The 12,534-nt window shown below is 36.6% G+C and overlaps 1 protein-coding gene across 3 annotated transcripts in view; it reads left to right on the plus strand.

Annotated features, from left to right (window-relative positions):
* The window catches only part of LOC149072559 (carnitine O-palmitoyltransferase 1, liver isoform-like), a 117,481-nt gene that overhangs the window by 53,096 nt on the left and 51,851 nt on the right, over positions 1–12,534 (plus strand). The window contains exons 1-3 of one of the 3 annotated variants that reach the window (XM_089246151.1): positions 3,830–4,037; positions 4,165–4,303; positions 11,983–12,137. In XM_089246151.1, the coding sequence (XP_089102277.1) occupies positions 4,173–4,303; positions 11,983–12,137 (286 nt within the window). In that variant the 5' untranslated portion in view covers positions 3,830–4,037; positions 4,165–4,172. Of the gene's footprint in view, positions 1–3,829; positions 4,066–4,164; positions 4,304–11,982; positions 12,138–12,534 lie in introns of those variants that run through there. The other 2 variants (XM_089246152.1, XM_089246150.1) reach the window with 2 other exon arrangements.

Below are 12,534 nucleotides of genomic sequence, written 5' to 3' on the forward strand. Positions count from 1 at the left end.
TTTTATACCGTTTATTCTGGATTTTCATCAATTGCGGAATTTTTATTTTTCATCAATTCTGGAATTATTTCTTTTATCAATTTTGGAATTATTTCTTTCATTAATTCTAAATTTTTATCAATTGTGGAATAATTAAATTCATTAATTCTGGAACTTCTGTACTCGGTCAGCGTGATTAGCGATTATATATTTTTCCTATGAAGACGTCACCCACTGTGTCGAAATGCATTCAGAGTTTTTTGTATTTTCCGTATATCATTTATTGGTGATCTCTGAGTATCATTAGGCAAAGTTTATCCACTCTTCCATTTTCATTGGTGTCGGAAGTATTTCTTTAAATTATTTTAATTCATCATTTCTAAAATTTTCATTATGTTCTGGAATTGTTTCTCTCATTAGTTTAAAACTACTTCATTTTTGTCGAATTTTTATTGATTTTTTTTTTTTTTGTGTTAGTCTACATTATTAATTGTTTTCAAAATTGTTTGTATGGATATTTTTTCTCAGCATTCCCATATAGGCTACGCTGAAATAATGGATGCCGACCCCCTCCATAAATGATATGGAATCGGGGCAAAAGGGGTCCTAAACATTTTTGGTGCCTCGAAATTGTTGAGACGCGCCTGGCTCCGCGCCCGATAAGGGCTACCCTACTTTGGAGCTCACGATCTCGGAGCTTCCCGCATTTACCGATAGGTGGCTTCGTTCGGATGGGATCCATCTAAATAAGAGGGGGGTCTAGGAGGTTTACGATAGTCTTAGGTCAGGTTTTTTACTCCCAGACCACGTCGGGAATGCGGGTTAGTTAATGATAATCACAACAGTACTGACGGAGAATTACCCACCTCTGACTTGGATGGCTTCTCGATTGACACTAAATCACCGGGCAAATAAAAATGCGTGCTAATAAATGCCAGGAGCTTGGGTAATAAGAAAGATTTTTTAGAAACTATGATAGTTGTGGAGGGCCTGGATCTTATAGCCATTACAGAATCTTGGGCAAACGATGGGGATGAATCTTTCTTACACATCTCAGGATACGATACTTTTTTGAGAAATAGATCTGATAGGAAAGGGGGTGGAGTGTTGATATACGTGAAATCATGTTTGAAGGCTAGAGAGTGTAACGGGCAGAGAAGTGATATTGAAACTATATGGGTTAAGCTTGAAAACAAAAGACATCATAAACTTATTATTGGGGTTTGTTACAATCCACCGAATAGGGATTCAAACTACATCGCCAAATTTCATGACGAAATTTCCTACATGTGTAAGCGTAAGAGGGTTTTCATACTAGGGAATTTCAATTACCCAGGTATTGATTGGGAGAACCTTTCATCTAGAGATCAGTATCGGTATTGTATTCTTATTTCTGAACTATATTTCAGAGGAGTCTTTAAAAAGATGGGAAAATCAGGTCCATTCAACGGAAACTCCAAATTTCTAGCAAAACAGCGTCCCCAAAATTATTGTGGCCAGCCCACACCTCACGTGCATGGCCCCCCACAAACAGGGGGCTGACAGGGCTCTAGCCCTGGGGCCAATTCTCAAAATTTTTTTGTTTTTTCACGCTATAAATTAACTACAGAAGGGGCCCTCAAAAGATTCTAGCCTAGGGGCCCCCGATCCAGGATGTGGGGGCCATGCTCACGTGCTATGTGTTGTGCTTAAGTGATTTGCCAAGCTCCCGTGTAATTTGAATGGTGTGTCAGGTTACGATGATTTACGAGACAAGCAACGAAACTAGTACTAGCGAGGATCCATTTTGCGTCGGTACATCAAAGCGGCTCACCCCACGCCTCTGGAATCGTGCATGGTGGAAGGTTGTTGTTAACTAGCTTGTGCTAGTTAAAATAGAAATAGAAAATAGAAGGAACATTTGAAATTATTATTTTCGGATGCATTTAAAATTGATAGTTTGGAGTATTTAAATTTGTTATTTCGGATTTAATTATATTGAACTGTAAGTCTCCAGGCGCCGATATACTACAGTACAGCAAACAAATAATTGAATAATAGGAACGTAAATAAGAATGGTTGTCTGGATGGTAGACGTGTTTTCTTGAGGGTTTTTAAAGAAATTATAATTGCGATAATAATTACAAATACCTTTGACCTTTGAAGTGATTGGATGTGGGGCATAGAAATCGCCAATTCTGAGCCCGATCATTTCTTTTCCTCACAGCGATGATACTGGCACGAGTAGGGAATTTTTTTCCCTGAATATTCTGAGGGAAAATGGACTACTTAATGACGTCACAAGTTGACTGCGGAAGCCTTCTATCTCTAGGTGGTGCTGCTCAAATCCAAACGAGTTAACACTGTAGCAATACGGTCACAAACGATTCGTGCGTGGGCGGAAAGGGAAAAATCACAAGCCAGACGTATTTATTTATTATTCCTTCGAGGAATCTGAGCACCATGGGCCCCCACATCCTGAAGCAAGGCCCCCATACTGGGATCTTTGACAGGCCCCAAGCTAGACATTTCACGGGCCCTTTTATAATGAATTTATAGCATGAAAAAACAAAAAAAAATTATGATAATTGTCCCGGGCAACGGGCTAGAGCCCTGTCAGTCCCACCCTTCTGGGGGGCATGCTGAGCACGCGTGGTACCGACCTACCTGTAAAATTTTTAATCAATAAGTTGGGCTCAAGTAAAGCCAAGTAAAGTGTTAACAAGTTTAGGTTTTTAAGCAACAAACAAGAAAAAACATGTAGCCTACTAAAATCGTATACAGTCAAACCTCGTTAGTGCGTCACCCGGTTAACACGTCACTCCGCTTACCGGGTCACTTTTTGGAAGTCCCAATTGTCCTCAGCAGGAACTGACACAGCTATGGCTTATTCCGTTTAACGAGTCACTCCGCTTACTAAGTCATATTTTTGCTCTCCCAAGAGTGATTCATTAACGAGGTTCGACTGTATTGCTGAAAATGTTCAATAATTTGAAGCCCCTGTGTGGGAGAAAAAGACTCGCGTGTGTGTCTTCACACACTAGACGCTGCTTACTGGGATCACGGATAATGTTATCATTCAGGTGTTATTATCGCTTTTTCAAAGTACGTAACGAAAAATATAATATGGAAAAATCTCGTTTATAGTTATCGGGACTTCGGTTTATGCTATCAATTTTTTTTCCCGTCGAAAAACAATCGTCACGACTGAACTGATACGAAAAGAAAAAAAATGGAGTTGTCCCGTTTTCATAGGTTCGTACACCAAATGGGTATATGGTCATCACATTGGCTTCTCGGTTTCTTTCGGATATAGTTATAATCAGTTATTGTTATCAGATTTGATCACATTAAGCGGTGTGCCCAATAATTTTTTTTTTGTCGCGCGACCAACTGAAAGCCATCTTGTTATGTCTCTTAATAAAGTTTGGATAGATGAACGTAAAAAATGATTTCGGGGAAAAAAGTTGAACCCTTTTTAAGGCACCCTATTTATCTGTAGCTGCGATTTTTACATGAACAAGAAATCATTCGGTGAGTGGATCGTCACAATTTTATCAAAAATCACGGCACATATTACGCAACGATCAATCAAAAAGAGTCTACTATTTCCTGATATATGACTTTGCTCTAATAATCGCTCAATGATTGGAGGGCGCGTCGGAGCTTTTTCGAAACTTACAAGCGACTCGTTATGAGAGTATTTTTTTTTGTATGCAAGGTTGGGTCACACACGATTTTTGGCGACGGAATTCACTTCCCAAAAAGCTTCATCAGCAACATTTCTTCCTTATTCACCACCATTAGTTATAAAGGTTTCATGCCAAAATATCGCCAAGGAACTAGATTCATTGCCAAACTGAGGTTCGACACTGCGGTGAACGAATCTCGAGGTCGTTTGTCAACAAACAAACAGTTGTTATCAATTTGCCAACTGGCGCGGAGTGGATCCCGTTGTTTACCATGACGTCTTTAGGATATGTGAAATAAACTTAATATCGTGAAATTTTAAAGCTTTGACAACAGCAAATTCGAAGAATTTATAATTATTCTCAATTGCTTGCGTTGCTGACACTCAAGTGAGTTAATAGGATTCGTCCACTGAAAGTACTGCCCTTTTTTTTTTAGAACCAATTTCTAGAAATTTATAAATTAATTTTAAAAATTTATATGCTATAGTCATTTTATTCATTCCCTTTTTTGTAGAATTTGTCATGGCTGAAGCTAGGATTGCTGTGGCTGAGCCTAGAGTGAATAATATTGACGAATTAGACTCTCCAGAAACGTGGAAGGATGTTCTCAAATCCTGGAGAAGTTCTATGAGAAGACGTTATTACAAAACACGGTTAGAACTTGATCCCTCAAGTTTTATTATTTCTCTCAAATTTTATAATCAAAAGATATTCCTTTGAATTAGTTATTGACAATATGATTATCATGACTTTCCATGATTTAAGATGAAAAAAAATTTCACTTGACAATATCGCACATATTTGAATCATCATTTCTGTTTACAGTAAAACTTCGCTGCAACAATACTCTGTACATTGGCGTATGCGAAGGGGGGGGGGGGGTGGTTGGAGTTCTAACCCCCCCCCCCCCCCAGCCAAGATTTTAGTGTTATTTTGCAGGAAAAAACGTAAAACCCCCCTTGAGAAAATTCTGCGTACGGCTATGACTTGATATAATGATAAGTCCCCCTACAACGATATATATTTTTAAAATCTTGGTTTAAAATTGCCTGTAGTCTAATGTTACACTCCTTTTGATACAACAATATTCTTTACTATGATAAATCTCTATATAATGATATTTATAGTCAAACTCTAATTTAACGTCACCATTTATTTCTCAGAATTTTGGCAGTATAACAAGTTTGTCGTATTCCTAAAATTCGTATTTTTGTAATTCGTAAATTCATAAATTTGTGTGTAATTCCTAAAAATGGAAGATTTGTTCACTGAAAAATTTTGTCATAAGCAGGGTTGGCATGACATGGGAGAGGGGTGGCTATATAACAGGGTTCGGCTGCATTATATCTTGATTAAAATAGACCTTGATATATTTTTATATTCCTCACCAGTGTCTTTTTCAAGGGTGTTAATAAAATTTGTATTTTGCGCTATCTACCCTCTGAAAGCCGTGAAGCATAGGTGCCAGAACCTAGGGGCTGAGGCCATTTGAGCCCCCCCCCCCCCCCAATAATTTCTGAAAAACAGTACAATGCACACTCCCTCTCCTGCATACACGTTTGAGTCCCGTATATATGGGATGACCAGCAACTTTCAGTCCCCTGCTAATGTTCTCTTCGTGTCTGTACCTGTGCCGTGAAGTTATTTTCTGGGTAGTAGAGAAATTATTTTGCCGTAAACCACTTGAAATGATAGAACAAATAATTAAATTTTATTCATCAGGGATCGTTATTTAGTTCAATTAGGAGTTTTCACTGTCATGTAAATGGTTGTGAATGCATTTTTTATGGTACTTGCAATGTTAATTCAGAAGAGATGCCAACAACAGCATTGGCAGGCCCTGATGATAATGCTACCTCTCGATATAACAACCCCTCTACAACTATAATTTTTTCTTGGTCCCAGAGTATGGTTATATTAAAGTTTCATTATATTATTTGATTTTCAATCTTACAGAGAATGTAATGAAGGTGAATCAAAAAGTTTTACTTGATCAACTCACTGGAGGCTATTGATGAGATACAATAGTGCCTCTAATCCGATATGCCACAATTTGATACATGAAATTAAAATTTTGTATATATGCTCATTTATAAGCCAACTCCCCCCCCCCCTCCCCCGCAAACGCTTTAGAACTACCAAAACAGCAAAATATTTAAAACCCATGTTTAAGCCAACCCCTTCCTCCAAAGATTAAATACATTTGAGAGAAAAAATTTATATTTTTAAAATATAAAAGCTGTAATCAAAAATAATCCAAACTTTCAAAATCTTTTCCTTCTCTCTCATTTACAGTAATACCTCGGTTTTCATTAACTCTGGTTATCGGTTTTTGTTGATTGCCTTGAATTTCATCGCCATGACCTCATTGTTAATTTTTTTTCTTGTGCTCAATGTGGCATTGTTTCTTGTTGTGTGAGCATCACCCTGCACACATAGCCAAACAATTCCATGAGACCAAAGAAAGTTTCCAGAGTCTGCAGCCCTTCGAAGAAGGCCAAGAACACAATTTATTTGAAGAAGGAAATCATTGAAAAATATGAGAGCGGTATTAAGATCGCTGAAATCGGCCGCATGTATGGGAAGTTTCCATCCATGATAAGTTCTATTGTGACGAAAAAGGAATCAATAAAGGAGGCTAATGTAGCCAAAACCGTGAATGTGCGAGCGAAGAGATCGCAAGCAATTGAAGATGTCGGACCATTATTATTGATTTGGATCAATCAGAAACAGATGATTCTATTTCAGAGATTATCATATGTGAAAAGGCCAGGCTGTTGTATGCTGATCTCATTTAGAAAATGCCAGGGACGAGTACTATTGTACTTAGTAGTTTTAACGCCAGCAAAGGCTGGTTCAAAAAATTCAAGAAGCACACTAGCATACAGTGTTACTAGGCACAGCGAAGGTTTGAGTTCGGACAAGTCTGGAGCCAAAACATTTGTGTGCGAATTCAAAGATTGCATTGCGTCTGAAGGATTCATCCCTTAACAAGTGTTCAACTGTGATGAAACAGGCCTCTTTTTGGAAGAAAATGTCAAAGAGGACGTTCATTACACAGGAAGAAAAGACACTGCCGGGACATACGCCTATGAAAGATTGGCTAACTGAGAAGAGTCTTCATAAAGGTCTAAAAATGTAAATGCCATGTTAAATGTTCATTTATTCTTCACATTAGTCTTTTACCTTTATTTTATATTAATTTCTTATTTTTTATTAAACACTATATTTATTCTCTATAAAATGTGTTTTTGGTATTATTTTGGAGTGTCTAGAACAAATTATTTGGATTTACATTGATTCATATGGAAATAATTACCTCGTTTTTCCATTGGTTTCTGATTTTGTCAATTGTTTTCAGACGGATTATCAATGAAAACCAAGGTATCACTGTATTAGGCAAACACTTTACTTTTGTATGGTATCAATGGCTACCATTTAGGCAAGGAAGCAATATGTTTTGTCTGCTGGCAGGATTGCAAGATGTCAACCTTTCGCCAGCCACAAACTGTACTTATCGTGTTGTATGGTTTGATATTTTTTTTTTGGAAACACCTTTCACACAGTTCCGTTTTAATTTATGGGTTCGCCTGAGCACTGCCCAGAGACCTCTTGATGCATAAGGTGCCTTAAATGACCTGGCACAGCAATTACCATCAATTGTCTTCAACTTGTAGTTAGTTTCAGTGCATTGCTCAACCCAAAAGCCCCATAATGCTGCAAATATAGCTGCTTGCATGGGTTGGATGAAACCCACTTCATGAGCAGGAATCAGTGCAACCCCTTGCCAAAGCAGAATGTTTGACTTTGTTCTGCAATGGATAAAATACTGGAATTCATCTTGTTTTGCGATGCCATCATCTTTGTGAATTTTTACGAATTGAGACCAAAACGCCAAGTAATCTCTAGGATCACCACCGAATGTTTGAACACAAGTTTTGGAAGCTTAAACTTTCGTTTTTGAGAAGGTGACTGACTCCCAATTGAATCCACATTTTCCAATTCTTTTGTTATACTACTGCTTATCAACATGAACTTAACACTACTATATTCCTCTGCCAGTTCGAAATCACTTTCGAATTCGGATGTATTCTCTGCTTGTAACAATAGTTTGGGAACCCCTGGGAATTTGCCAATCCCCCACCTCTATTCTTCAATTTAAACATGTTATATAATTGTGTTATTTTACAATAAAAATTGTTATTTTGTCCTCTTACTTCTCATAACTGTGCACATTTTGTTAAAATCTGTGATATTTTCATAATCCATAGACTGGAAAAAATGTGATCTTGATCACATCAACATTTTGTTGCTGCCACTTTATAGTGTTAAAATTTCTATAAACATTTAATGTTGGCTTGTTATGTAAATTTGTTATACTGTTTTTTCATTGGTCATGTTTTAAATATATTTTCCTGAGATGGTCGGTCCGTAGAGTTGGGCCATACCTTTTTTCTCAGGTATAAATACCCAGAGGCCTGATGGTTGCTTCCTTCTGTCCTCCGTCCATAGTTACTAACTTGGCTTGCTGATCTGCTCTTGGAGAGCTGCCTGTCTGATTAAAACGATGGCATAGTTCTACTAATCTCTATTATTGGTGCAAGACACATATCGCTGGCTGGTTCTGGTACTTCAAGTCCTCCTGCTTGGTCTACATTATGCTTTGAGATAACTGTTGAATCATTTGCTACTGATTGTCGGCTCCTACTGACTGGGCTCTGATGAACCATGCCCGCCTGCTGCATCAGGTCTCCACGTCGTCTCATTGCATTTCTGATTTGCCATGCCCGCCTGTCGGGTCTCAATGTCGTCTTGTTGCATTTCTGACGTGCCATGCCTGCCTGCCTGCCGCATCAGGTCTCCGTGTCGTTGTCTCGCCACACTTCTAATGTGTCGCTTGCCACATCTAGTCTCCATGTCGTGAAGTCGTTGTGCTTTTGATGCGCCACGTCTGCTTGCCATGTCGGGTTTCAAGGCCGATGACGTCGCGCCTTACCAACAGCTTGAGACAGGCTTTCAACATGAAGAAGTAGATTATTGCCAAAGGTATGAGAAGATCTTTTTCGAATAACCTTGTTTTTAGAAGATTAATAAATTTACTTATGTTAAAACTTGGAAATCTCTTTTGAATTATTTGTCTCTCTCTGCGTGAACCAGATTGGAACCTGGGTCATATGCAGGGATGTTACATGCTGACGACAATATTTCCGCAATTTTTGCTTGCACTGTCTCCAAGCGGTTGAACTTATCAGTCAATTGTTTCAATGAAGCTTCATGATTCACTTGCTTCAAATCATCTGCCAAAGCCTCTTCGGTACTCATACAGCATCTCGTGAATGAAGCACCCAGACTTTTACGAGCCGCCTTCAAAGATTCAATATCCATATTAAGAACACGTATCCTATTGTCACTTTCGCTGTCGCCACTCTGTTAGATGTTATTTCTCAATAAGGAAAGTAAATTCATTAAGGAAAGTAAAAAGAATATTCATTTTTCTTTTAAATAATTTAATTTTTTTTTACTGATTTTGTTTATATTGTGAAATATAAATCAGTTTTCATTTCCTGAAACATTTACAACAAAACAATTTTTGGTGTAATCACCCCCAATGACAACTTTTTAGTTCGAGAATATTCTCCCAGGTCATGATGAGAGGTTTTAAAAGTTTGGTTATAAAGATTTTAGAAACTTTTAGATTAAAACCTTAAAAAATTATTTTAAAATTAGATAAATTTTCAGAAATTAGTTCAAAGCAAAGAGTAAAACTCAAAGTTGATTGATAAAGGAAGCTATTCTTATACAATCACCTTCATTCTAAGAAGATACAGAACTGTTGTTTTCTTCAATGTACATACACTTAAATTCTGTTCACTCACATTTCTTTAAAAGTTGTGCAATTCAGCCATGTTGGTTTAATTTTCTTGCTTTCAAACTTTAATATTGTGGTCTACAAACTTCAATATTCCCATCTTCTTGACAGGAAGAGAGACAGGGACAGTAGTTCTTTGAGAGAATATTCTCTGAAAGGACTATTATAAATTCCTACAGAATATTCTTATCAAAAATAATTATTCTCAAGTTATTGAGATTATTTATTATAATACATGTTATTACATATATTCTTGATAATATACTATCTGGAAAGATTTCGGTAACTGAAGAATATTCTGATATAGGAGAATATTCAAGAATATTCTCTGGAAGGACTATTATTAATAACTTCAGAATAATTCTTCTTATTTTCTATAAGAATATTCCCCAGTAATTTATAAAGATAGTCCTTCCAGAGAATATTCTCAAGGATATTATATGTAACTATATTATAAATAACAGGAGAATATTCTCATCAAGAACTTATAAGAATATTCTCAAATTATTTATGATAGTAATCCCTACCAGAGAATATTCTCGAATATTCTCCGAAAGATTATTCTTGAATATTCTCTGAAAGATTATTCTCGAGAATTTTACATATCTAAAGGAAAGTATTGAATCATAACAATTAACTGATGTTTAATTTCTCTATGTAAGGAGGATGATTCTGCTTGACCGTCCTCGTCTACAGTAGCACACACAAGTAAAATAAGAGGAACTAAAACTAAAGAGCGTGGGTTGGCTCTTCCTGGAACTTCATTGGGGAGAGAGACCCTTTCTGGGAAGTTTATCCTTCAGATGGGTTAGTGAATTTGCATATGATGTGAAGCTAATAATGGGGGTAGTCGGAATCCAAGCAATATTGAGATGCTCCAGAACTTGAATAGAATTATAGCATGGGCTAATGAATGGAGCATGACCTTTAAGTCCCGTTCGCATGGGAAATAGAAAAGTGGGTTCAAAACTTGCTTGAGGAATTTTCACCAATGACTGCCCTCCATTTCTTTCCTCACGAAAGAAAAAAGTCGTCAAGCGGGTGTTAGAATTCCCATTGCTACCGCCATATTTGCACATGTGAACAGGGCTTTATTGTTGATAAGTGTGTGGTTGCTCATTTTGGTTTGAACAACCCACATTTCACTTAAGAGTTGAATGGTATTACTATCCCAGATGCAGCTAGGGTCACCGATTTGGGAATTCTCATTGACCAGTGGTTCATAGGTTTTCTGAACATTGTTCAGTGGTGGTAAAAAAGGGTATAAAATGCTTGATTTCATTCTTAAAAAAAGTCTAAAATCTTTCTTCCGTTTTTCTGAGCTTAGTTCGTCCAGGACTGGAGTATAGAGAGATATTAGTATATTAGAGACCATACCTACGGAAGGACATAGATTTGGTTGAAGGGGTGTAGAGAAGAGTTATGCTTGCTCTTGTTGGCACACAAGGCTTGAGCTATGAAGAGAGACTTGATTTCTTGAATATGTTTGCATTGGAAGAATGCATGTGTTAGAGGATATGATCGAAGTGCTTAAAAATTTCAACGAGATGGATCATGAGTTATTAATACAATTAATATACATTAATTCAATCAAGTGTCTTGATAAGAGGACAGTAGTATTGTTTAGTAAGGGAACCTCAGGTTGTTTAGTCACATTTTTCCTCTAATAAGGTTGTTACTAAATGCAATTGCTTACCTTTGGGAATCATGAATTCTTACACAACTGGCATGTTTAACCCCTTCACTTACAAGCTATTGCCAAGAAATTTGGATGATCTCTATTTGACGAATCTGATAAATATGGTAACCTTGTTCTGACCTACCTGCGCCTTAGGAGGAAGAGAAAAAAAGTAATGTAAGAAAAATGGTATAATAGATAAGTTGATAAGAAAGTACATATGAAATAGATTTCTCTTTTCACCCTCACCCTATCTATTCTCTTTCTTTCTTATATGTATATAGTAGAAGGATACATCGCATGTGGAAAAAAATCACTAATAGAAGTATAGAGATAAACAGATGTCCTTGATCGTGAAGTGGTTAAAAAGAAGTATGATAAACATATTAGAATAAATCGAGAGGCTATCCATACTTAAGAGAAAACTGTAATCTTTCTTATTGGCAGTGCATTTCATATTATTTTTGAGATATATAGATTGTTGTATTTTAGTTATATTTGACATCCATATTTTTTATAGACATCTTTTTCAGCCACCTCGTTGGGCAACTTGCTTGTAGTGGCCTTTGTGTCTATAATTTGTATATGATTAATTCCTTTTTTTTTTGGTGGGATATAAACCGTATAAACAATTTGATGTTGATTAAGAGTATATATTAAAAGCAATATTACATTTTCAAATGACTATGGAAATGTGATTGAACTTCTATGAAACTGAAAAGTGTACATATACAGATTCTATGATTTTATGATATTTATATTATATGTTTATTGTTCATTTATAGAAACTTGATATACAATGGAGTATGGCCTGCTTCACTCTCCAATCTAAGGATACTGTTCCTTATTTGTCTATTACTAACGTTGACAGAACCCAGATTCTCTGTGTCAGTGAACAAAGTTTTATGGGGCATATCTGATGTTTTCTTTATTCCTAAAGGTAAATTTAAAGCACAATTTAGATTTTTTTTTTGCTCCCAATTTACAATTATTCCAATCTTTGAATATATATATGTACAATAGAGCAGCAGTTCTCAACCAGTGCTTCGCGGAGCCTTTGGAGAGTTCACACAGAATCCCAAAGGCTCCACGGCCGCTCGAGGAAAAATATAAAAAAAACTGTAAATTTGAAAAAAAATTTATAAATGTTTTTGAATAATAAAAGTAAATCCGTAACTTTGATGAATAAATTAAAAATATGCCTACGGACTCCACCACAGACATTATATACCAGAAAGGGCTCTGCGAGTCAAAAAGGTTGAGAACCGCTGACATAGAGAGTTAAATATGGTGGCATCATAGACTAATGGGACTGAAGCCTCTTGTTAATTTTGTGG

This window comes from Pholcus phalangioides, unplaced genomic scaffold, assembly GCF_987345545.1.
Source record: "Pholcus phalangioides strain wild (caught in Gottingen) unplaced genomic scaffold, Ppha-v1.0 ptg000017l_1, whole genome shotgun sequence".
Lineage (NCBI taxonomy): Eukaryota > Metazoa > Arthropoda > Arachnida > Araneae > Pholcidae > Pholcus > Pholcus phalangioides.